Genomic DNA, 26,974 nt, shown 5'->3' on the forward strand with positions numbered 1-26,974 from the left:
ATTGGGAACTTGAATGTAGTTCAGACAAATTCTCATGAATTGTCTGAAGAGCAACAAGTTCAAAAGCTACCACCACATGAGAAGCCATATGGAGATCAACCCGATTTACCTGAACCCATTGAAGGAGTGTCTGAACCAGTGGGAGTAAGAAAATCCTCAAGAGTTCGGAAGCCAGCAATTTCTAGTGACTATATTGTATACCTTCAAGAGTCTGATCATGATATTGGACTAAATGATGATCCATGCTCTTTTTCACAAGTCATGAGTGGAGAGAACTCCACACTTTGGTATGATGCCATGAAAGAAGAGTTGGAATCTATGGCCAAGAATAAAGTCTGGAATCTCATTGAATTACCAGAAGTAGTCTCTACTATAGGATCCAAATGGGTTTGTAAAACTAAAAGAGATTTATCTAGTAATATTGAACGATATAAAGCCAGAATTGTAGCCAAGGGTTTCACTAAAAAAAAGCATTGATTACCATGAAACCATCTCTCCAGTTTCAAAGAAGTATTCATTAAGAATAATCATGGCATTAGTAGCTCATTTTTGATTCAGAGCTACACCAAATGGATGTGAAAATGGCTTTCTTGAATGGAGATCTTGAAGAGGAGGTATACATGCGTCAGCCTTAAGGTTTTTATGATAAGGATAATAGTCACCTTGTTTGCAAGTTGAATAAATCCATTTATGGACTAAAATAGGCTTCCCGCCAATGGTATATTAAATTTCATAGTGTTGTTTCTTCATTTGGATTTACGGAGAATAACATTGATCAATGTATATACCTTAAGATAAGTGGGAGCAAATATATTTTCCTAGTCCTATATATGGATGATATTCTACTTCCTAGTAGTGATTTGGGATTATTGCATGAGACGAAACAGTTTCTTATTTAGAATTTTGAAATGAAGGATATGAGTGAAGCCTCCTCCTATGTAATTGGCATAGAGATTCACAGAGATAGATCTCAAAGATTACTTGGACTATCTTAAAGGGCCTACATTGAAAGAATTTTGGAAAGATTTGGAATGAAGAACTGTTCACCTATTACAACACCCATCATTAAAGGTGACAAATTCTCATTGAATCAGTGTCCACAAAATGCATTGGAACAAGAGCAAATCAAAGGCATTCCCTATGCTTCATTTGTTGGGAGTCTTATGCACGCACAGGTCTGCACTAGACCTGATATTGCCTTTGCAGTAGGAATGCTTAGCAGATATCAAAGTAACCCTGGTCTTGACATTGGATAGTTGGTACAAAGGTTTTGAAATATTTGTAAGGAACCAAGGATGTTGAGCTCACACACAAATATTCCGACTCATTGGATATTCAAACTCTGATTTGGGTGGATGCAAAGACTCTGGTAAATCTACTTCTGGCTACATTTTCCTTCTTGCTGGAGGCGTTGTATCCTGGAGGAGTGTTAAGCAAACCATTATTGCAACATCCACAATGGAAGATGAATTTATAGCATGCTGTGAAGCTACATCACAGGTGTTATGGTTAAATAATTTCATTTTGGGCCTTAGAGTTGTCGATTCTGTTGCAAGGCCATTGAGAATTTTTTGTGATAATTCAGCTGCAATATTCTATTCAAAGAATAATAAAAATGGCAGCCGAAGCAAGCACATTGACATAAAGTATTTGATGGTTAGAGACTATGTTAAGAAGTAAGACGTGAGTTCTGGACTTATTAGTACTACTTTGATGATTGCTGATCCTATGACTAAGGGTTTACCTAACGTTTCCAAGGATCATGTAACTCGTATGGGCCTTAGTAACTCATTTTAAGTCTTGCTTTGTTCTCTACACTTGGTTTAGACACTATTGTTTCTTTGTTATACATGACGGTGCACATTTTGGTTTTCAAGTATTGTGATGTGATCATTGGATCGATAAAAGTTGGACTCTGAGTGACTTATATTAAGTTTCTTCATAAAGTTATTAGACACTTTGTTAGGACATATTATACATTGCAATACATGGAAGGAAGTGTTTGTTTAAGAGCATGACTGCCATGATTCGTGTAGTAACGTGTTCTAGTTGAAGTGGTTGTTGCCTAACAAATTAGTTGAGTGAATAAAGTTTATGGCCATGATTATCACTCAAACAATTATCTAATTATAATACGCGGGCCAAGCGGGAGAATGTAAGAATAATGTCTATTTACTGAGAATTTAATATGGCCCACATATTATGGTAATAAATTATTTACCTTGTCTCCCAAGTAAACGATTATTATAGCAGATAATATTTTATTGGTTATGCATATCCGGAAGTTTCCTTGATGGAAGGAAACATTTATTAGGTGTCCCTAGGGTAATCATATTTTATGAAGAAGTTCCTAGGATTAAAGTTATTGCCTAAGAGTCCCTAGCCTATCTATAAATACGCCTGTGACTCCATCAGTCCAGCATTCTGAAATTGTGATAGGTATAGGCTGGAAGGCTTTAAGATTTTTACTTTTCTTTCAGGGTTACAATTCGGTGGTAAAAGAAGAAGGCAATTCTCACATTTAAACAACTATGGCTGAAGGTAAGTTCCTGTTTAATTTTCCGCTGCAACGACTCTGCGTATGTGTTGAAATACAACAATACCTACAAGCATGGGATAGCTATTCCCATCCTCGATAACACTTATGCTCAGTGGTATTGTCTACTTACCCTTTTTGAATGTGATTAACTTATCTGAATCTACACTAAAATTATGAAGCACAAATATTTACATATTATAACACTCCTTTTTCAACTCCCGAAAAGGATAATTTTATTCTTTAAATATTAAAAGGATTTTCAAGACTAAAGATGACAAAGTTTCAAAAAGGGGTTATTTAGAAAGAAAAAAAAAATAGTGTCTAGTGCATTTTTTTTTTTTGTGTTGCATATTGTAGTATTTGATGAGTCTTTCTTGGTATTTATGATTAAAAAAAATTCCTCTGTTTCCGTCAAATCTAACGAACATAAATTGATAAATATTTGATGGCGACTAAAAGTGTTAACATTTGATAAACCTAAGGTACCACAACATTATTAAGTGCATACTTTAAGGACTAGTTTGAACTTCCCCTCAAACATAATGGAATATACCTCTTTCCCTTCCTCGTACCGTCCTAAAGTTGTAGTGCCTCCTTTTTTCTCTTAGCATAAGGCCAACATTATTGTTACTCAAACAAAGCAACCAGAAAAAAAAACATGGCTAGAGATGAACCCAAAGAGGAAGTGGTAACCACAATTATAGAAGGAAAAGAAAAAAATGAGGATGAACAAGAAAAAGGTGAAGAGATGAAACCATGGGAGCAACATTCAGCTGTAATAAGCATACCTCGTTACGATTACAACGCTTCTTCTAAAATATTAAGAAATTCTCATTCTGGGTTTCTTATCACTTGTCCCATCAGTTAGTTTTCCTTCCTCTTGTTATTTCTCAGTATATTTTGCTTACTTTCCCATGTTTGCCTTTTTTCTATTTCTTGAATTTTTGGGATTAAAATAAGTGAAGACTTTTGAATCTCAAAGATATTTGTGTGGTCGTAAAAGGTAAAGTTTAAAATTAAATTGTGTCATTCTTTTTTGGATTGGCTAAAAAGTAAAGTGTGTCGTATAAAATTGGGACAGAGGGAGTACTATTAGTTCAATTTGTTTGTCTGATTTTGACTTGGCATAAACTATCAGAAAGGAAAATATATTTTTGAATCTCGTTGTGTAGTTGTAAACTAAAGATAAGTCGAATGTATCTTGTGGTCTTGAATATGTAATGCGGAAAGTTGAAATTAAAGAGTTGATAAAAGAAGAAATCTACATTTATTTTCTGAAACAGACTAAGTAGCCAAAGTAACAAAAATAGGCCAAAAGCCATAAGCCGATCCAAATGGGCTCTAAAAAGGAAAGTAAGACAAATAAATTGAAACGGATGGACTAAAAGACTTTTCATTTTCAATTTCTCACCACTTGCCCCATCAGTCAGTTTCTTCCCCTCCTCTTGCTATTTCTCAGTATATTTTGCTTACTTTCCCATGTTTGCCTTTTTTTATTTCTTGAATATTTTGACTTAAAAGTTACCCCATCAAGTTCCAAGTTAAGGGTCTTACTTTCCTTTTTTGTCTTTTCCAAAAAAGATTATATATTTCAAAGGACAAGATTCAGAGGACATTTTAATACATTATAGACATCTTTGATTTAAGACAACAAGATTTAAAAATCTCTTTTTATTCTTTAAACTTTGTGTCCAGTCAAACTTAAATTGGGACGGAGGGAGTAAAAGAATTTTCATTTTGTTTACAAGACCCATAATTTGGGTTAAAAGACAAGTTAATGCACTAGTATTTGATTAAAAATGGGCTTGAATGGAGCGGATTTGATAGTTTAGGATTGAGAAATAGTTGATTGATTGAAACTGATTTAGATTTTCAAGTATGTAAGTTGTTTACCTGATATTATGTGGCAGATGGTGTGCTGTTGAATAATGAATCACTAGGTTCCTTCTTATATTGGGAAAAAAATGTAATCTTGCAAGCTAAAAATGTGTCCACTAGATTATGTTTGGGTTAAATGACAAATTATTTACTAGTATTGGATTGAAAATAGGCTCGAATTGAGCTGATTGGATGCACAGGGTTCACATAGCTGACTCCGACTTGTTTAGGATTGACAAATGTTGGGTTTTTTGGATACAGATTCACTAGATTTCTTCTTATAATTGGAAAAGTTGTAATCTTGCTAGCTAAAATGTGTCCAACAAGACAAGTTAATGTACTGCTAGTGGAATGAAAATGGGCTTGAAATGAGAGGATTGGTTTGAGGGTTCGTACAGTAGACTAGTCTAGGATCGAGGAATAGTTGATTGATGTAAATTGATTTAGCTTTTCAAGTATATCAGCTATATTGTGTGTCAAATGGTGTGCTGTTGAATAAAAGATTCACTAAATTCCTTCTTATATTGCAAAAAAATGTAATCTTTCTAGCTAAAATATGTCCACTTTCTTTCTATTATTGGTTTTAGCAGATGACAAAACGTTTTGCTTACTTTTCCATCTGTGCTTTTTTTATTTCTTGAATATTTGGGCTCAAATGAATTTTCTGTTTGTTTCTTTAAGAATCTCTGGTTTTACAAAACCCATAATTTGGATTAAAAGACAAGTTAATTTACTAGCATTGGAACGAAAATGGGCTCCAATTGAGCTGGTTGGATGCGTTGGGTTATGTTCTTATAGCAGACTCAGACTAATTTAGGATTGAGGAGTAATTGATTGATTGAAATGATTTAACTTCTCAAGTATATCAGCTATATTCCTGTGTGGTTTGCGAGTTTACCCTGTGCGCACCCGAAGGGTAACGGTGCGGGTTCCCATGTCATCAAAAAAAGAAGAAGTATATCAGCTATATTGTTTGTCAAATGGTGTGTGGTTGAATAAAGAATCACTAGATTCCTCTTATAATTGGAAATGTGTAATCTTGCTGGTTCAAAACGTGTCCACTGGATAATTTGGGTTAAAAGACAAGTTAATGTAAAAGAATTGGAATGAAAATGGGCTCGAATTGAGCAAATTCGATGCAATCGGGTTCGTATAGCATATTCCAACTAGTTTAGGGTTGAGGAATAGTTAATTGATTCGGCTTTTCAGGTATGTCAGTTAGGTCTTGCTAGCTTTGAATGTGTCCACTAGATTAAGGCAGTGTTATCAAAAGCAAAAAGTGCAAAAAAGCTCTAAGGCTAGCTGGGGCTCTAAGCGCAAAACGTAAATAAAGTGTGGGGCTTTAGTGAAAAAAAGCTTAATGGTGCAAAATTACAAATATATGTATGTTTAGTCCAAGACTAATAATAGTAAGCATGAATAACAAATATATGGACAAAGAAATTGTAAAAACATCACGATAAAGTGAAATATCAATCATCTAGTGTCACCTCTTCAAGAGAGGCTCAATGGCAAGGAAAAGTATGTCTTAGAGCCTTGATGACAACACTGAAGCGCACATAAAGCAAGGCGAAGTGCTTAACATGTTTTGAGCCTTGATTCTGGGCTTAAGCGCCCCTTTGACAACACTGGATTAAGGGTTTTAGAAAACCCATAATTTGGGTTAAAAAGACAAGTCATGTACTAATATTGGATTGAAAATAGGCTTGAATAGAGCACATTGGATGCATACGGTTCGTATAGCAGATTCCGACTAGTTTAGGATTGAAGAATAGTTGATTGATTGAAATTGATTTGGATGCTACTTTTTAAGTTTGTTGTTTACACTGTTATGTTGGTGTGCTTTACCTAATCAGTATCAAGTTCATTGAAAATCATCTACTCTACTCAAGGAGAAGATTGTAAGATATTCTTTGTGGTCTGAAGCTTCTTTCCTATCAGATATTTTCTTGGCGTGTTTCATATTTGCTAGTGCATGTCATAATCCATATGTTATAGTTGAAATACTTAACCTCTCACAATTTAACTTGAATTAGGAGCCTAAGCATTTTATTAACCTAGGGAAATTGTCTGGGTTGGAAGAAATTTGGATCCAAATCTGGACAACTTATTTGGTTAAACTTCTATATCAAGTAAGACAGGACAGATTACCGAAGGACTCTACGCCAGGGAAATAGGGTTACAAGAATATAGCACATTTCATTCTTGAAAATTGTAGTTATCAATGGGAAGAAATAAGTTTTGGGCTATAAAGAAATGAGAGGAGGAAATATCAGCATAAAAGGATGGTAAGTGGTAGAAGTAGAACAACTAGATGGAAATGCGTTTATAAGTTCTCCACCAGGACAATATGAAAGTAATATAAAATACCTTCTTAATTCTGATCTCGTATGGACAGCATATCGGGATTACATACAACATTTAAGTAGTGCCAGTTTTTATGTGGCTCTACTTTACCAACTCAAACCCCACTTTGTGGGATTTTACTGGGTATGTTGTTGTTGCTACTTTACCAACTCAAGGAATTATGTCGAATAAATCATAGAACTACTTTACCCAAGGGTATGGCCTAGCTGTCAATTAAGTTAGTGAAAATTCGCCGGTGCTAGAGTGAATCCACTAAATTGTTGAGATTCCTTCGTCGCATGGAGACTGACAAATTTAGAGCTCTTCATCTTCAAAATCGAGCTAGTCGGAGCAAAATTTCAGCTGAGAAGAAGCCACTCCTCCAACTAACCCCAATTTTAGTGTGGGTTGTCTTGAATCTTCCAAATTTCTCCATCCAAAAATCATGTTTTTTACACTTAGGAAGTTCTTGCTCCCCGTGAGTATCTATTCGTAAAAAAGCTTTGCGACAGTTAGTTCGAATGGGGCTGAATTTTTCACCGTTACCGTACTTAAAGAGCGTGCAAAGGGAAGAGGGGCAATGGGCGGGATTTTGACCGCATTCTGGGTGTAGGGGAGCGGTGTTGTTTGGGATTTAAATCACATTCTTACCTGTTACCATTGCATATGTGATGCCTAAAAAATCATGGTCAGTGACGCCAATGAATTTTCTCGGTTGAAAGAAAGACGATTTCGTGCTATTGTGGTTAAGTCATATCCTTCAGTTGGCTTATCACTCCTAAGGATAGTTGAGATAAAGCTCCTTCGTTAATGCCTGTGAATCCAACAAAAAAATATATATATAAGAGAATAAATTTCTACTATTATAGAAGAGTGGGTTTGGTCGTCAACCCACTCTTCTATAATACTAAGTAAAAAAAAAAAAAATTAAGTGGGTCCACGTAAGAAGAAACAAGCAAAAAAAAAAAAAAGGGAGATAATTGCAAAAAAAAAAATAAAAAAAAAAGGACATTTAAATAATGATAATAAGTTCGAGAAAATGGTAAAGGTACGCTTAAAGAAAAATTTAAATACGAGAAATTCAGAAAAAATAAATAACGATTTAAATTAAACACAAAAATCGCTGAAAAGTTAGGGGTTATACGTGACTTTTTTATTACCCAAAAGATAAAATTAAAACTATCAACCCACTCTTCTATAATAGTAATTAAAAAAAAAAAAATTAAGGTGGGGTCCACGTGAAGAAGTAGGAGACAAGCGCAAAATAATAATAAAAAAAAGGACATTTAAATAATGATAATAAGTTAGGAGATTTTTTTTCAATTGTCACAAAAAAGGGACATTTTTTTTTAATTATTATAATGATAATAAGTTACGATATATATATATATTTGTTGCAATTGTCTCCATATAAAAGACCTACCGTGGTCCGGCCCTTCTCGGACCTCGCGCTTATTTTTTTTAATCGGGTTTCTTTATTACTATTTTAGAAGAGTGGGTTGACGACCAAACCCACTCTTCTATAATAGTAGAAATTTAAAGAAGAGAAATTTAGGAAAAAAGAAATAATAATATAAATTGAACACAAAAACCGCTAAAGAAGTCATAAAACCAAAAGATTTAAAACTTATACCTTTGGGTAAGGATAAAAATGCACTAATTTTAGAATACGTCTCACACAAATAATGAGGAATAACATCAAGAAGACGAACTATAAACGGTCAAGAAACTTATACACATATTTTCTTAAAATGATGAAGTTGGTCTATACTTAAAAATTTATGATCACAACAGATGCTAACACATGAAAGCGCTTTTCAGTGTTGTTAAGTAGAAAGAGATGATGGCATGAAACTCGGTAGGAGAAGGTGTATTTCAAATCTTTCAATTGGAGAACCAAACCAAGGAAAGTCATATATGGGAGAAGTTTAACTAAGTAAAATAATTTATTGATATTTTCAATTAATTGAATTATAATACTTTCTATATAAAAAATTCCATAATTATATTACTAAAAGGTACTCTCTCTGCCCTAATTTATGTGACATAGTTTGGCTAGGCACGAAGTTTGAAAAAGGAAGGAAAGATATTTGAAACTTGTGGTCTAAAACAAGTCATAGATATTTGTGTGGATTTAAATCATTTCAATAAAGGTAAAAGGGGAAGTTTCAAGTTAAATGATTTCTAAACATAAAAATATATCATTCATTTTTGTGACGCACAAAAAAGAAAAGTGTGGTACTATTTTTTGTGTTGGGCCCGTGCTAGCACGGGCTTTCATCATCTAGTATTACATATATGCATATAAAGCACAATGTTTAAGGCAATACATACCTTATTTAGGGGAATAAAATATGCAACCCCAGGGACTAGAGAACTAGAGTAAATTCCGATGCAATGTCCCGAGCCGGTGAAGAAAGGTGCACCACTAACCCTCGGGGTTGTCCCAACTGTAGTTTGTAACAAACCATGGAATTCCCTCAAATTAGCTCCCTTAGGAAGCGCATAACACACACTCCGATCCAGCCCCGAAATCACACCAGATAGGTAAGATTTCAACCACACCCCACCCGCGGCACCGATGGTAAACATCTCATTACTTGCAAAATCTTTTTGTGAATTTATGTTTATGGGCTTAATGTTTATGTGAGAAGTGTCAACTATCCTAAGGAGTGCTAAGTCGACTGAAAGGTATGACTTTACCACAATAGCACGAAATCGTCTTTCTTTCAACTGAGAAAAGTCATTGGCGTCACTGACCGTGATTTTTCGAGCATCACATATGCAATGGTAACAGGTAAGAATGTGATTAAAATCCCAAACAACACCGCTCTCCACACCCAGAATGTGGTCAAAATCCCACCCACCACTTCTTCCCACACGCCGCTCTTTAAGTACGGTTCAGCTGTTCAAACATTGTCGCAAAGCTTTTTGACGAATAGATACTCACGGGGAGCAAGAATATCCGAAGTGTACAAAACATGGTTTTTGGATGGAGAGATTTGGAAGATTTAAGACAACCCACACTAAAATTGGGGTTGGTTGGGGAAGAAGGGAGATTACTCTAGTGGCTTCTTCTCAGCTGAAATTTTGCTCGATTTTGAAGATAAAGAGCTCTCAATTTGGACAGTCTCCGTGCGACGAAGGAATCTTAACAATTTAGTGGATTCACTCTAGCACCAGCGAATTGATCTGGGTTTAGGAGGTCGTGCATATGTGATTTGAGCAAGTTTTTGTTGTTGATTTGGGTTTCCTTTCTTAGATAGGAAACCTAGCAAACAGGAAAAGGGTGTCTTTTGTCTGTACCATTGTTTTATCTTTCTTTCTAATAAAATAAAACACTATACTTAATTAAAAAAACAAAAACATTACTGAATAGTCCACATCTTCACCTCTTCTGACGGAAAGAGGAGAGGGGAGACATTATTGTTACTCAACAAAAGCAACCAGAAAAAAGAAAAAACAAGGCCAAAGGTGAAAGCAAGGAAGAAGTAGCAACCAAAATGGTAGAAAGAAGAGATAAAGATGATAATGAATAAGAAAAAGAGGAAAGAAGCAAAAAATGAAGCCAAGGGAGCAGCATTCTCTACTGTATGTAAAAACTTACTTGCACCGGATGTTTATACCAAATCAATACATGCATGCCATGTGTTTGGATGTAGTATTCTTTTACTTAATCATGGTTAATTAATGTGTACTTTTACTTCATTAAATCACTTAACCATGATAAGTTATATTGGTTTGGTGTAAACATCCGGTGCGGGTAAGTTTTTACCCTTGTTTCAATTACAACGCTTTTTAAAAAAAATTATAAAACTCAAAATTAGACTGAAGGGTCAAATTTGCCGTTGAACTATGTGAAACATTCAAATTTTATCCTTTATTTTAAAAAATTAATCTTTAATCGCGTGAAAGGTGGCATCACCAGATATTAACCTTCCACCGTTTAAAAATAAGGACAATTTTTTTTCAATTTCACATCGTTCAAAAGCAAATTGGCCCTTTTTTTCTTTTTAATTGGGGATTAATTATACAACACAATAACAACAACATACCTCCCACAAGTGGGGTCTGGGATTAGTAAAGGGTACCACCCTCAGCTTGAAGCGCCTCCTTTGCTCTCAAGAAAAGGCAGACATTATTGTTACTCAAACAAAGCAACCAGAAAAAACATGGCCAAAGTGGGAACCAAAATTGTAGAAGGAAGAGATAAAGATGATGATGAAAAAGAGAAAGAGGAAGGAGAAAAGAGTGAAGAGATGAAGCCATGGGAGCAGCATTCTGCTGTAATAAGCATCCCTCGTTTTGATTACAACGCTTCTTCTTCACTCCTCCGAATTTCCCATTCTGGGTTTCTCATCACTTGCCCCATCAGTCAGTGCCTATTTCTCGGTGTTTGCTTTTTTCGAATATTTGAGGCTCAAATGAATTCTCATTTTGTTTCTTTAAGACCCTTTGGTTTTTACAAAGCCCATAATTTGGGTTAATAGACAATTTAGTTTACTAGTATTGGATTGGGAAATAGTTGATATTGTGTGGCAAATGGTGTGTGCTGTTGAATAAAGATTCACTATTTTCTTTCTTATGATTGGAAAAATTTAATCTTGCTAGCTAAAATAAGTCACCACTAAATTTTAGGTAATTTGCGTTAAAGAAAATTTATGTACTTGTATTGAATTGAAAATAGGCTTGAACTGAGCGGATTGTGGATGCATATGGTATTAGTTAATCGCAGACTTGGACTAGTTTAGGATTGAGGAATAGTTGATTGATTGAAATTGATTTAGCTTTTCAAGTATATAAGTTAGGTACCTGGTATTGTGTGGCAAACGGTGTGCTGTTGAATAATGAATCACTAGGTTGCTTCTTATATTGGGAAAAAAAATGTAATCTTGCAAGCTAAAATGTGTCCACTAGATTATGGTTGGGTTAAATGACAAGTTAATGTATTACTATTGGAATGAAAATGGGCTCGAATTGAGCTGATTGGATGCACAGGGTTCACATAACTGACTCTGACTTGTTTAGGATTGGCAAATGGTGTGTTTTTTGGATATAGATTCACTGGATTCCTTCTTATAGATCGAAAAGTTGTAATCTTTTGTTGGTTTTAACAGATGCTTAAACTTTGAAAAGATTTTTGTGGTATTTTTTGTCTGTTGAAAGCTGCCTTGAGGGAACCTTCTTCGGCTAGTAATTGTGTAAAACTTGCTTAAAAAGCAGTTGTTAGGTGGGGTACTGTTTCATGAAAAGTTAACTCAAAAGGTATAGAGAAGAATGAGAAGGTGATAATACCTTAAACTCAGGAAGTTAGGCCTTAAAATCAGGAAGTTAGGCTACTTTTGGGGTTTGTTGTTTACACTGTTATGTTGGTGGACTTTTGCTTATTAGTATGAGGTTCATTAAAAATCATCTACTTTACTCGAGGAGAAATTGTAAAATATTTGACTAAAAATGGGCTCGAATGGAGCGGATTTGATAGTTTAGGATTGAGAAATAGTTGATTGATTGAAATTGATTTAGATTTTCAAGTATATAAGTTAGTTACCTGATATTATGTGGCAGATGGTGTGCTGTTGAATAATGAATCACTAGGTTCCTTCTTATATTGGGAAAAAAAAATGTAATCTTGCAAGCTAAAATGTGTCCACTAGATTATGGTTGGGTTAAATGACAAAATTAATGTACTACTATTGGAATGAAAATAGGCTCGAATTGAGCTGATTGGATGCACAGGGTTCACATAGCCGACTCTGACTTGTTTAGGATTAGCGAATGGTGTGTTTTTTGGATATAGATTCACTAGATTCCTTCTTATAGATGGAAAAGTTGTAATCTTGCTAGCAAAAATGTGTCCAAAAAGACAAGTTAATGTACTACTATTGGAATGAAAGGGCTCCAATTGAGCGGATTGGATGCAAAGGGATTCGTATAGCAGATTCCGACTTGTTTAGGATTGAGACATAGTTGATTGATTTAGCTTTTCAAGTATTTCAGCTATATTGTGTGTCAAATGGCGTGTTGTTGAATAAAAGTTCACTAGATTCCTTCTTATAATTGGAAAAGTGTAATCTTGCGAGCTAAAATCTGTCCACCAGATTATGGGTCTTATAAAACCCATAATTTGGGTTAAAAGACAAGTCATGTATTAGTATTGGAATGAAAATGGGGTCGAATAGAGCTGATCAGATGCATAGGGTTCGCACAGTAGACCCTGACTAGTTTAGGATTGAGGAATAGTTGATAGATTGAAATTGATTTAGATTGTATTAGCTAGGTAACTGATATTGTGTGGCAAATGGTGTGTTTTTGAATAAAATTCACTAGATTACTTCCTATATTGGGAAAAAAATGTGATCTTGCTAGCTAGAATGTGTCCATTTTCCTGCACTCAAGGGTGTAATCTTAGTGATCATTGAGAACCACGAGGTATCAGGTTCAAATGCCAACAAAAATGCTAGGTAAATTCTTTCCATCTGTCCAAGGCATTGACAGAGTTACCTGGTCTCAGGTTCAAATGCTGAGGGTTCGTATAGCAGACTCGGACTAGTTTAGGATTGAGGAGTTGTTGATTGGAATTGATTTAGATTTTCAAGTATATTAGCTAGGAAATTAATAGTGTGTCAAATGGTGTGCTGTTTAATAAGGGTTCACTTCCCTTCTTATAATTGGAAAAGTGCAATCTTGCTAGCTAAAATGTGTCCACTAGATTATGGGTGGGTTAAAAAGACAAGTTAATGTACTAGTATTGGAATGAAAATGGGCTAGAATGGAGAGGATTGGACGCATACGGTTCGTGGAGCTGACCCCAACTAGTTTAGGAATAGTTTATTAATTGAAATTCATCTAGCTTTTCAAGTATATCAGTTAGGGGACTGAAATTGTTTGGCGAATGGGCGTGCTGTTGAATGAAGATTCACCAGATTCCTTCTTATATTGGGAAAAAAAATGTAATCTTGCTAGCTAAAATGTGTCCACTTTTCTTCTTTTGTTGGTTTTAACAGCTGCTTAAACTTTGAAAAGATTTTTGTGGTATTATTCGTCTGTTGAAAGCTACCTTTAGGGAACCTTCTTCAGCTAGTAATTGTGTAAAGCTTGCTTAAAAAGCAGTTGTTAGGTGGGGTACTGTTTCATGAAAAGTTAACTCAAAAGGTTTTGTTCTGGGCAGTATAGAGAAGAATGAGAAGGTGATAATACCTTAAACTCAGGAAGTTAGGCCTTACTATCAGGAAGTTAGGCTACTTTTGGGGTTTGTTGTTTACACTGTTATGTTGGTGGACTTTTGCTTATTAGTATGAAGTCCATTAAAAGTCATCTACTTTACTCGAGGAGAAATTGTAAAATATTCTTTGTAGTCTGAAGGATCTTTCCTATCAGACATTTTCTGGGCGTGTTTCATATTTGATTATGCATATGTTATAATATAGTTATCATTGGGAAGTAGCTAGAATGAGTTTTGGGCTATGGAGAACAGAACCTTTCAAAGAAAAGAACTTGACTAAAAGATAAATGAGTGGAGGAAATATTAACATAAAAGGAGGATAAGTGGTAGAAATAGAACAATTTACATAGCCAATATGTTTATAAGTTCTCCACCAGGACAATATGAAAGTAAAATCTAATGCCTGCTTAATTTTGATTTGGTATGGACATCATATTGGGATTAGATACAGCATTCAAGTAGTGCTAGTATTTATTTGGCTCTACTTTACGAAGTCAGGAAATCATGTAGAATAAATCATAGAACTACTTTATCCAAGGGCAGGGGCTAGTAGTCAGTTAAGTGAGTGAAAAACCCTTGGAGACCAGGGTTCAAATGTCTGCAGAAACAAAAAGCATTCTAGTGGGTGATTTCTTCCCATTTTCCTAAGCCTGGAAGGGAAAAGTTATTCGGTACACGTGCTGGTGGGAGATAGCAGGTACCCGTGAAGAGGTCAAGGTGAGCACAAGTTGGTCCAAACACCACCTTTATATTAAAATAAAGGAAATCATAGAACTACTTTTGAAATGTACATGAATGTTCAAGGGTCTTATTTTGAAAATTTGGAGTTATTCTACTCCATTATACCAGTAAAATTCAGACTTATTCTACTCCATTGTACCAGTCTTTGTGGTTAGAAAAGAATCTGAAAGCTTCAAGATTGTTCTGCTGCTTTATTTCCCAAGTTTCTATTGATAACATCAGTTATATGTTGTCTTTACTTTATTTAGATTAGGAGTTTGTCTTTAGTGCCCTATAACTAAAAAAGGTCGAGACCTATGTTGAGGATAGGATTTTAGTGAAAGGTAGGATTCTATTCTTGTACTTTGAACTTATTTCTTAAAAAGGATACTGTGAATAACTCCATCACTTGACTGATAACACAGCTTCTATTTATCGCGTAGCATGTCATAATACAAAAATTTTTACTTGTTTAGTCTTTGGTATTCCTAAGAGTTTTTTCCTTTTGTCCTCAGAGAGGGAGAAAAGTGCAACAAAAGAAGCTATAGGTATCCTTGAAAAGGTTATATTTTTACTCTTCGGTACTTTCAATTCTTTCTTAATTTATTTCTTCGAAAAGGTTCTATACAAGCTCTGTAATATGCACCTTTCTGGTGGCTTGCAGCTGGCTGTGGAAACCTTTTATCTAGTTCCTTTCTATTCAAATGATGTTATTTTTCCCATTAAAAATCCTTGTTATTTTGTATTGCACCTATAAGTTGGTGTTAAATTTATCTAGGTGACCCTTGTGTTGGAAAGAATGCTAAACATAGTTGGGATTTCTGTTTTTCTTTCAGTATATTGTTTCAAATCCTGATGCTAAGAGAAGGAAAATATGCACGGAAGATGCTAATGAAGAATGCAACGGGTCAGGAGAAGCTGCAGCTGATGATCTTGTGAATTCTGGTATTAACACTTCATCGACATTGTGATATCTGTGTGGATTTACTGAAGAAAATGACAGGATTGGTCCCTTATCTTTGGTAGTAGGTTCAAAGTAGTCCTTTAAGGCTATTTTGGTCCACTAAGTTTGTCAAAAGTGAGCACTTTTGATCTCTGTCAATAGCAAACTCAGTAGCTACTTGTACTAAAAAAAACAAGCAAGCGTAATTCGCCCTAAACAATAAAATATATTTTCGTGGGGAGGAACGTATTTACTAGCTATATCACCCGCAATTGCTTGAATCTTGAGACATTCTTCGAACAAGAACGTGTTTACTAGTTATATCATCCACAATTGCTTGAATCTCGAGACGTTCTTCGAACCAATGATATAGGCCGAACTCCCCCTTTGAGAAAATACCGAACTCTGATTTTTAAATTTAATGGAAACTGTGAAGGACCAAAACAGCTCAGGTGATACTTAAGGGACTACTTTGAACCAACTACCAAAGATAAGGGACCATTTCTGTCATTATATCGGATTTACTGAGACAATGGTTTACTCGGAATACGGTCAAAGAAAGTCTTTGTTTTGCCCCTTGCAGAATCTGGTAATTCTATTGAGAAAAGTGACATTCTCTCACTTGTTAAGTTAACGAGAAGCGGATTGGTTCTCTTTAAATTTCCGTTCGACAAGTCTCCAGCAGTTGTTGACATCGTTTCACAGATTTTTCAATCCCTAGAATCTGGAATATTGAAGTCTCCTCTGTGAGTTGCTCTCTTTCTTGGATCGCTTTCAAAACTAATTTTATTATATTTATACATGCAATATTGCTTTATGTGGGCCAAGTGAAACCCATCGAAACTCCAAATAGATCGGAATAGGTAAAATGTTAGGAACCATGTCTAACTTTGGCAGATGTGAGAATTAAGCAAGTTACAAACTACCTAAATAAGTTTAAGAACTTAATAGCCTTTTTGGCCAAACTTCCAAAATCTGCTTATTTTGAAAAGTGTTTTTTGTCAAAAATGCTTTTAAAAAAAGAACCCTCGGAGAGTAGCAGTTCGTGCCCTTTTGCCAATATTAGATCAGTAATTTGTGCTCCGCCAAGACTCTAAAAGTGTTTCTGGAGAAAACCAACTTTTTTATCTTATGAAAAACAGCTTCTCGAAGATTAAATACGGAAGAACTAATATGATTATGACTTTTATCATGTTATGCAGCTGGTGCAATCGGATATTACCAATTCAAGGTACATGCCGTTTAGATGAGAAGGAACTTAAGAAGATTGTAACAAAGCTTGTTGATCAGTTTATGAAAAATAGGCAGAAGGAGACTGGAAACAGTATTAAGGTAAACCTTGGCTTTCTTAAGAAATATCATTCATTCACTCAGGCTCGACAAACTCGCGTTCCTTTCTTTTTCTGCTTTCCTTTGCCTTAATTTTTCTTTTGTTGACTTCCCTGAGAAGTCATCTCGGTTCATATGAACTATCATCAATAGGTCCTCTATCAGTAAGCTCAATGTTATCCTCCGCATCCAAGGTTTTCTTCTTTAGTTAGGTTGCTCACTAATGTTGAATAAGTTGATTAAGAGTATGTTTTGAGTTAGTTGATTGTAAATAGTTGATGATCATTTAATGTTGATAAGCACTTTTAAGTGCTCAAATCAATTTTATAAATAAGCAGTTACGTGTTTGGATAAAAGTGTTGGAACTGATAGTAAGCAATTGACATGTTTGGTAAAGGAAATGCTGATAAGCTGGTTTTTGAAAATGACTAAAATACTCTTAATTTTTATACAAAAGATTATAGATTTAAAAGTATCTATGTAAGGAAAAGGATGAACGGCGCATATGGAATTGAGAGGAATTAAAGGTTTTGTATGGAAAATGTATTTTGAGAATTAGAAAAATATTAAGGATAAAGTAATAAAAAATGTTGGTCAAACTAAAAGTGCTTATAAGCTGGAAAACCGTAAGTCCGGGGTGACCAACTTATGGCTGAAATTGTTATTAAACTGTAGATAAGCCAAAAGGTTCTTATAATCTAGTTTGACCAGCTTATAAATTTAGCCAAACACCCTCTAAATATATCTTTTATCAATTGTTCTTTTTCTTATTACAATGATTGAGCAGTATTATCTCTGTGGGTCGATCGTTCGAAAGATAAAACATAAAACTTTTTTTTGATGAAAAAGGATAAAACATAGAATTAATGACATTATAGTTTGCAGTTGGCTATAACAGGAGAGGGATTGAGGAAACCGAGATGAAGAATCTAAGAAAAGAAGCTTCTACTGATCCTGATATATTTGCTTTGTTGGACCGCAACAAATGCTTCAGCGTCGTAGCAGCAGCAGTGAAAGAAATCGTCCCAGATTCGATAGTGGATTTGAAAGATCCTGAGGTCAAATTATTTGTCTTCATGTGACAAAGTGCTTAGCCTTTTATGTTCTCCGTATCTTTTAGTGTACTGAATTTAGCTTCTTTTTTGCAGCTCTGCGTGCTTGTTGAGGTTCTTCCGCTTTCCGGAGTACCTGATAAAACAGCCATAGTTGGTGTATCGGTTCTTCCACGAGCACTTGTTAGTACTAAGCCTCGACTCTGCATCAAGGCCTTAGTCTCAGATACAAAAGAGATGAATAAGAAGAAAAAATAACGTTTCTCCACGAATGGGAAGTTTTCTTCGTCTCATTCTCAGATACCAAAGAGGACATAGATTTTCAATTCTCTGTCAGTTACTTGCAGTTACCTTCTAGTGTGGAGATTTTTGTAAGTTTTGGTATAAAATACAGAGCTTAAGGAGATGGGAGCTTCTAGTTGATTTTGCTGTTATCCTCAACCATTCTCATTTATTGTGTTGTGTAGACTCACGCTTTCTTTTAGCCTTATTTAAAGATTACTTATGCAGTAGGAAGAATCAGAACTTCTAGTACTTTTCATTTTTATTTGCGTTCTATATAATGTTGGCTTGAGATGAATTTAAATGAGAAAACATGGTCAGCGAAGATTCATATAGTCAATTTCAACTTGTTTGACACAGGCTTTGTTGTTGTTTGCCGACTTGCACTTTCAATGCCACGCCTTGCAGTGTAACAACTTATTATTTTTACATCATCATCAGGTGTTTGCCGGATCTGGTTGAAATTTTTTTCGTCTAAACTATAAAGGGGAAACCTTGAAGTTCATTTTTGTATTGTCTTTTAACGAGTATATGCAGTGAAGATGATGGTTTTGGTAGGCAACAGGTGTCTGATAATTTTTCTGTTTTAGGTTAGAACTATTTATTTCCTTGTGGTTCTTTTGAATTGCAGCTCAATCACACTTACTATAGATTCGTTGTTGGATAATCAGTTTATGAGACTAGTGAGAAGTTGGAAAGTAATTCTAGTTATGCAAAAGCTTTTACTTGGAAGCTGTGTAAAAGGAAAATACAGTTTTGAGTTTTTGCATAAAAGAGGAGACTTTGAAAATGAAATATTTTCCCCAAAACTGATAAACTACTGATCCCTATATCTCTTGTCTTTTTGTTCTTTTTCAACCGGCGTCCAATACATCCTTTGGGACTTGATTAATTTGGATTCATGTAGAAAAGTCCTGTATTGGGGGTAAAAGCCTTTCCAACTGAAGACAACTCCTTTCCAAAAACTTGAACCTGAAATCGCTAGTTAAAGACGAAAAAGTTAACATTCTACCACGACCTTTAATGTTCTATGTCTACTGAAGGGTTTCTCTATCAACACGGTTAGACGGATGAGGTAAGAAATAGTTAAAGAAAGTACTAACTTTTTTCTAAAGTACCCCAACAGTGAAATCTACAAAATTCACCCTACGAATTAACATTCACTTGCTACACAAGGCAATAGATAGGTCAAGATTGACACTATGCTTTTCTGAGTATGAAGAGATTGCCTCATTTGTAGAAGCTGAAGTGTCAATTCTTGGAGTAGAATTATTAGGATGGTGCAATGAGAGAGACAAAGCCAATCCATAACTATCTTCTTCTTCTCCATTCTTTATCTTCCTTAAGCTCTCAAATTTACACTTCTCTGATGATTTCCAGTTGTCATCCTGTTGCATGGACAACTGATCAGCAACAAAACTATCCATTAAATGTATGAAAATGCAGATGTTAAATCAGAAATTGAAACTTAAGATCCAAGGAACAAATCCATGCATCGCAGTGGTAAATTTTCATTAAAAGGATTGAAGATATGAACAAGTAAACACACAAAGAAGCTAACGAGATTTAACAACTATTATATATACATAAAAAATAATTTTAATCTGATATATATAGTATAATTTTTTGACAAAAGAGGTCTGGTCGAGCCGCTCTAGCATTCCCCCATGATGCATGGTCTTTTTTGGCTTGCTAATATTTTTGGTTGTTTTACCATCCGTTGTTTTACAGGCTCGACTAATTTGGATTCACGCCGTAAAAAACCACTATGAAATTTTTAGGCGTTGTTGTTTGTGTTAGGGTAGACTACCTACATCACACCTCTTTGAAATACGGCCATTCCACAAACCCTGCAAGAATGCGAGATGCTTCGTGCAAGGAATTACCCACTAAATAATTTGATTGTCTAAATATATTTTGTACTTAATCCTTGTTTTTTAAAAATTCGGAAAGAAGGCTTTTAAGATCCACCGTTCCAAATTCCAAATGAATTAACAGCCAGCAGGTGTCTCCTAAAATTAGGTCCTATACATAGAGGCGGATCTAGGATTTGAAGGTGGTGGGTGCCATAATTTTCTTCAATGTATATCTTGTTAGGAACATGTATTTGGGTTGGGTCCATCTCTTTTTAGTTTATTCGGCCAGTCGGCATTGACTTTTTTTATTTGCAAATATGAAAATTACGTCTCAAAAATTAAGAAACGAACATAAATAGCATCTTAAATAAGGAGTCACACTCATTAACACCCATTAACAACAGAAGTAAAATCAACATTTTCACCAAGGGACTTGCATCTCTTATGTATATTAAATATGAATTTGCACAAGTAAAATAACATTTTCAATAAGGGAATTACACCAATCATAATAAGAAAAATAATAGAAAAACTCTTCAATAAGTAAATACTCCCCATAAATAAATGTAGAATTAGATAAACTACTAGTTCTCAAAAATAAATCATAAATTTCATGTCTTTTCTAAGCAGTACTTACGAAATTTCCATCATAATTTAATTAGTAAAGTAATTTAAATTGAATTTAACAATTATAGAATAACATAAATTTTTATAATACACTCCTTCATCCATTTTTATTTGTCCATTATACTAAAAATATATGTCTACTTTTACTTATATAGTTTGAAAAACCAAGACATAATTTACCATTTTATACCTATTTTACCCTTATTATTAAGTACTCCAATTCATTTCTCATTTTATTTACTGCTTACTAAGAGTGTCCCAGGTCAAATATAGAGAAGTAAACATGGACGGAGGGAGTAATAAACAAAAGAAATTATAAAAAATAAATAAATTGAATTTTGATCTCAATCCAAAATTCCCATTGAGACACAAGTTTTTCGATTTAAATACTCACAGATTTGAGATTAAGAGAAATGCTTAATTTGAGGGATTCTGAAGTTTCTATTTGTGTGTTCTCGCTAGAGATAAACGGATAAAATAATAGAAAAGAAAGCGCAATATAAATAATTAAAAAAATAGAAAATTAGGAGGTCAAAAAAGGTTTTAATTACTAGACAAAGGAAGTTAAAAGCGTTAAAAGAAAAATGAGAGTCCTAAAATGTTCAAGATAGAAACTCGTGTTTACCAAGCCCGTGGCACCTTTGTTTAATTTACGATTTTGCAAAAAAGATGATCAAATATTTAACCTAATTTTAACAAATTAAAACATAAGTATATAAAAAATTTATTAATCGAGGGGGTTCCATGCCACCCCCACCCTGAAGTGTGGGTCCGCCCCCGCCTATATATACCATTAAATGGCAAAATATCTGTATTTTGATCAGAAGGAAGGAGAAAAGTTCACAGTACCAGTAGTTTTCACTCAGTTTACTTCTTTAATGATAGGCCCCACTGTTATAAAGTCATCGCTCTTGCTATTTCCATATTCATTGATATCCATTTGGGATTTTACAATTTTTAGAGTCGATTCCAATATTCTCTATCTATCATAACAAGAACAGCCTAGCTCCAGATTTAACATCAGGAATTTTCTTTACCCAAAACATGGTCAAATTAAAGCCTAGTTTTTACTATAAATAAAATATAGAAGCTTTAGGTAAAACAACTAGACTGCAGCATTACATTCTTCTTAAAATTTTAGTTCATGTCCAAACATGACCAACACCAGTAATAAATATGATCTCGACTCTTCAACAAGAAAAAGATCTAGTCCCATCTAAATATTCTTTATTCCATTTTATATGACACTTTTTTTCTTTTAATCTCTTATAAACAATGAAACTTTTTATATAGGAATTTTTTTCATTTTATCTTTAATGACATGCATTAATTATAGTCACATAATTGAAATTGTATGTTTAAGTCCACAAAATCTAATAATACGTTGCTCTCAAATCTTACAAAAATGTCATTTTCTTGTTAGATCCTCAAATAATACACTCTATTTGTCCTAATTTGTCACGATTCAGATTTCAAGAGTCAAACTTTTAAATTTTGCATGCGAATTCAGACATAAAATCACTATGTTTTTTTTAAAATAAATTTACATATTTGAAAACTACGTAACAATTATTATAACTCACAATAATTCACAGTTTAAAATATTTAAAAAGCATACGAAAAATATCGCAGTAGAATATTTTTTTTTTGACTCTCAAAATTCGAACACCACCATATTTTCAAAAATTTCTGTGAAAGTGTTCGTTCATGTCCAAACATGACCAACACTAGCAATAAATATGATCTCGACTCTTCAACAAGAAAAAAATCTAGTCCTATAGTAAATATTCTTTATTCCATTTTATATGACACCTTTTTCTTTAATCTCTTACATAACACTTTTTATACCGGAAACTCTTTTCATTTTATCTTTGATGACGTGCATTCATTATAATCACTATTTCAAATTGGGAAAATTGCACTTTATGTCTACTGGAAGAAAATATTTACGCTATGTAGCCCATATTTTGAGTTTGTTACCAGCTGGTTTAGCCCATAGTTGTTTATTACCTGCCCGTTTAGCCCATAGTTGTGTGTAAACACATTTATGCACTATTATACACTTTATATAAAGTTGATACATTATGTATAGTGCTTTCCCCTGATATAATGTGTATAATATTGTATATTGACCTACGTAGCATAATAGTTTATATTGGGCTGTATATTTTTGAAAATTTCCCATTGAAATTGTATATTTAAGACCACAACATCTAATAATACGTTTGCTCTCAAATTTTACAAAAATTGTCATTTTCTTGTCAGATCCTCAAATAATACACTCGATTTGTCCTAATTCATGTGTCACAGTTCGGATTTCAAGAGTTAAACATCTTGATTTTGACTGTGAATTCGGACATAAAATTATTAAGGTTTTCGAAATAAAATTTACATATTTGAAAACTACATAAAAATTACTACTCCCTCCGTTTCAATTTATATGAACCCATTTGACTGGGCACGACATTTAAGAAAGAGGGAAGACTTTTGAAACTTGTGGTTCAAAATAAGCCTTGAAAATTTGTGTGGTCGTAAATCATTCATAAAGTGAATTTGTTTCCAAACTAGGAAATATCATTTGAAAACTAGTGTTCAAAAAATTACAGAGGGAGTATAAGTTACAACAATTAACGAATTAAAATATTTAAAAAGCATACGAAAAAATATTGCAGTCGAAGAAAATTTTGTTTTACTCTCAAAATTCGAATCACCATATATATTGGGATGAAAGGAGAATAATATAACTTTTGAAGGATTCAACACACACTTGACGGCATGTTTGGACGGGTTCGAGCAACATAGCTAGAGAAAAAGGGAAGGCTAGCTATGAGGGGTACAACAACAACAACAAAAAGCAGTGTAATTCCATAGCTGGGGTTTGGAGAGAGTAGTATGTACGCAGACCTTATTTCTATCTTGTGAAAATAGGGAGATTGTTTTCGATAGACCATCGGCTCAAGCAATAATAACAGTATCAAGATAGTAAGATAAACTAAGCGAAAAGCAATCCGATAGTACTAGAACTATAAGGGGTATTGTACCTTAAAATTTTCAGATTGTTGAACAGCATTGCCAAGAAAATTAGGAGTTTGAACTGCTTTTGTTTGTATATCACAAGTCTGATGCCATCTGAAAAGAACAGTGTCTCCTTCATCTTTGGTCATCTCTTTTACCCCACTTTTGTCAATATTGACATTAATAGTCTGCATATAATCATGATCACTACAATACAAATTATTTCCCACTGCTTCACGTTTTCTTTGGCTGCAGCAGCATTGCAGGCTCTCTGATCTACAATTACTGGTCTCCATTCGAGCTCTGAAAGGAACATATATATTTCTATTAAACAAAATATATATAAAAAGAAAACGATTTAAGTTATACTCCGTATTTGGTTGCTGGGACGGGATAAACAAGTATATCTCACCTTCTATACGGGATAGCTAATCCCACCATTTTAGTACAAACAGTGGAATAAAACAATCCCACGTTGTATTCCGGGATTATTATCATGGTCCCCAACCAAACGACCCCTTAATAGTATGAGTGTTTTTAGTGTAAGACCCATTATAACATGTATATTACTCTTTCTGTTACGTTACCATTTAGTTCACTATAAAAATTTAGTTGTTACTTACGTATACCTTTATTATTAAGTAATTATTTTTTGTCTATTATTGTTTGTCTAAGTATATCTTTTGAAGGGCAAGTGCGTACAACTTAATTATCTAATGAAAATAAAGGAAATGAAAATGATCATCAAGTGTAATGATGGAACTATAAGTACTTCTTCATCATCGTCTCTAGTTCAAGTACAGGAAATTAAGTCCGCTTTGGAAGGAGCGCTTTACCCCCAAAGTGGGAGTTCTCAACGCGAATCAAGTCTCAAAGCGGATTATATATGTGCTAATTTGTTTGGTATGGTTTGACGACATAAGGCTTAAGAAATACTAAATGAATAGTTTTCAAATATGTAAATTTAACCATAATATATTATTTGTATTACTATAAAACTTGTGAAACTTATGACATTAAACATGTCAGAATATTTTATGACTACAAATATTAGTTAATTGTTTTCAAATATAAAAACGTAGGTTTTTTGTAATGAATTAATGAAAATATAGTGTCAAACTTACCTTTTTGTGGTTAGAGGGTTGTACAAGAATGTAGATTCTGATCTTTCCATGGAGGGGCTACTAGATGAATGATAAGCCAAAACATTTTCTTGTTCAACACACACATCTTTTGGAGACTGTTTTCTTGATTGAGTTCCACTATTTTCTCCTGCTTGAAGGGTCAACCAAAACAAACACAAGGTTTTACGAACAAGTGAAATATTGGCTTTGAGTTTTCTAAAGAAATTTCCGTAAATGAAAAAAAAGAAAGGAGAAATTAACATAAACAGTCATTACCTGAAAAAAAAAAATAGCCCATAAATGTATATATATTTTATGTATATTAGTTAGAGGCTATAAATTTGATCGCCAAGCGTGTAAATTAATTCCCGGAAAAAACATCGGTAGAAGGGTAGTATTTTATGTCATTTCCTTCACTAAAAGTACCAAGTATTAGAAGATTTAAAGGAATGATGATAATTTCAAAAGAAATGTATATATGTGGGATCAGGAAATGCGAATAGAGGAACAATTAAGACACATTAATACACTTCCATGGCCAAGTGAGAAAACAAACCAAAACTTAAGCACAAAAAAAAAAGTTTAAGCACAAAAAAACAAGTTTATATTAATGATAACCAAAAACTATACTAAATATATTTTGATTAAAAATCGATTTTCTTTCATTTTTTTCTCTCCACTACAAACACATCTTGAGAAAGTCTCAACTTACCTTGCCAGTTAACATCACTCCTCATGCTTCTATACATCTGTTTATAACAAGAATACAAAACCATGAGTAAGAAATTAAAGATCACACAATAACTGAGGAGAAATTGAAGAGATCATTAATTCTTGTAAGATATACAAAACACAAATAATATATACCTGAAGATGACTTTTGACATGAGATATTGTAAGCCCTCTCACATCCATCATCTGAAGTACAAGCTTAGGAGTTGCTTCTACACATTACACACATCAAAATGTTTAAACTGTTGGGATCAATATATCATGAGCCATGGAAGGAAATTTCACTACTAGAAATTTGCTAATTTCCCACGGACGTTCCCGTTGAAACGCCATTCATATGAGATTTTTTCGAAATTAAAATAATTTACCTATTAGAAATTTGTCACACCATTGATAGGAGACAAATTTAGAATTTTGTTTCTGTCGAAATTTAAATAATTTACAATAACAAGATTACACAGAGATAACTTTATTGTTGCTCCGAGATTCTCCTCCTGGAAATTCCTTAGAAAATACGCATATTTCTAGTAGTGGTGAATTTTATTTTATTAAAAAAAAGTAAATGACTAGAAGAAAAGAAGAGCTTACTGTGTTGGCCTCCAAGTTTTTGAATAGCATGAAGAAAACATTGATGAAGATAAGGAGTCCATTTCAAACGAGGAACTTTTGATCTTGTATATTGCCTCACTCCTCCATTATTAATCCTTTCACAGTTTCCCATTGACTAAATTCTCCTAATTCTAATTCTAATTTCTACTTCTCCTATATATAAGACTCCTCTATATATGATCCGTACGTACAGTTACTTTTCATCTGATTTTTAAACTGAAGAAAGAAAAACCTACTCTATATAATACTTCCTCCGTCCATTTTTACTTGTATGTATCGATTTCTAAGACACCCTTAAAGAACCATAAATAGACCGACAATCTTACTATATCACACTTAATTATTATTAAATCATCTAATGGTTGAAATCAATCAAACATACTTTAAACCAGTAACAATTCTTTGAAGTTCCAACTCAATAAATAATAATAAAAACAAAATAGATATAAAATGATAAATTATCTCTTAATTTTCTAAATTAAACAATTAAAAGTAGACATTTATTTTTAGTACACAGAACAAGTAAAATAAACGGAGGGGGTAGTAGTATGTTCTTTCCTTATGCAAACTTCACCAGGAGAAACTGTAACCGGCTTTTGTTTGCTTTATAATTTGAAAAGAGCTGCTTTGTGTTACTCTCTCCTATTCGTTTTGTGTGACTATATTTGATAATATAAATTTTAAGAAAAACAATTGAATT

The 26,974-nt window shown here is 33.8% G+C and overlaps 2 protein-coding genes across 5 annotated transcripts; one reads left to right on the top strand and one right to left on the bottom strand.

The window, feature by feature from the left end:
• Positions 1-3,095: 3,095 nt before the first annotated feature.
• LOC132032902 (uncharacterized) lies at positions 3,096-18,651 on the top strand. Of its 2 annotated transcripts, none has more exons than XM_059422696.1 (7): positions 3,096-3,402; positions 15,221-15,267; positions 15,542-15,650; positions 16,232-16,394; positions 16,851-16,980; positions 17,856-18,035; positions 18,126-18,651. In XM_059422696.1, exons 1-7 carry the CDS (start codon positions 3,198-3,200, stop codon positions 18,285-18,287), a joined length of 996 nt encoding a protein of 331 aa, XP_059278679.1. In that variant the 5' UTR covers positions 3,096-3,197; the 3' UTR covers positions 18,288-18,651. The 2 variants fall into 2 exon arrangements, with proteins under 2 accessions (XP_059278679.1, XP_059278681.1); XM_059422698.1 differs by lacking the exon at positions 3,096-3,402 and adding an exon at positions 10,684-11,137.
• A 746-nt stretch (positions 18,652-19,397) lies between these two features.
• LOC132035224 (putative Myb family transcription factor At1g14600) lies at positions 19,398-26,477 on the bottom strand. Of its 3 annotated transcripts, none has more exons than XM_059425508.1 (6): positions 26,254-26,477; positions 25,801-25,877; positions 25,646-25,682; positions 24,934-25,084; positions 23,836-24,112; positions 19,398-19,714 (listed from the first exon to the last, which is right to left on the bottom strand). In XM_059425508.1, the coding sequence occupies exons 1-6, from the start codon at positions 26,384-26,386 to the stop codon at positions 19,472-19,474; spliced, it is 918 nt and encodes a 305-aa protein (XP_059281491.1). In that variant the 5' UTR covers positions 26,387-26,477; the 3' UTR covers positions 19,398-19,471. The 3 variants fall into 3 exon arrangements, with proteins under 3 accessions (XP_059281491.1, XP_059281492.1, XP_059281493.1); XM_059425509.1 differs by having other exon boundaries at positions 24,934-25,081; positions 26,254-26,475; XM_059425510.1 differs by having other exon boundaries at positions 19,398-19,699; positions 26,254-26,474.
• Positions 26,478-26,974: the final 497 nt, after the last annotated feature.

Source organism: Lycium ferocissimum, chromosome 10 (assembly GCF_029784015.1).
Source record: "Lycium ferocissimum isolate CSIRO_LF1 chromosome 10, AGI_CSIRO_Lferr_CH_V1, whole genome shotgun sequence".
Lineage (NCBI taxonomy): Eukaryota > Viridiplantae > Streptophyta > Magnoliopsida > Solanales > Solanaceae > Lycium > Lycium ferocissimum.

Coding starts and splice junctions, on each gene's coding strand:
- LOC132035224 (XM_059425508.1), bottom strand. CDS start 26,386: ATGGGAAACTGTGAAAGGATTAATAATGGAGGAGTGAGGCAATATACA. Junction 24,113..24,933: donor AACCCTCTAACCACAAAAAG/GTAAGTTTGACA, acceptor TGTTCCTTTCAG/AGCTCGAATGGAGACCAGTA. Junction 19,715..23,835: donor AACAATCTGAAAATTTTAAG/GTACAATACCCC, acceptor GTTGCTGATCAG/TTGTCCATGCAACAGGATGA.
- LOC132032902 (XM_059422696.1), top strand. CDS start 3,198: ATGGCTAGAGATGAACCCAAAGAGGAAGTGGTAACCACAATTATAGAA. Junction 15,268..15,541: donor CTATAGGTATCCTTGAAAAG/GTTATATTTTTA, acceptor TTTTTCTTTCAG/TATATTGTTTCAAATCCTGA. Junction 18,036..18,125: donor TGGATTTGAAAGATCCTGAG/GTCAAATTATTT, acceptor TCTTTTTTGCAG/CTCTGCGTGCTTGTTGAGGT.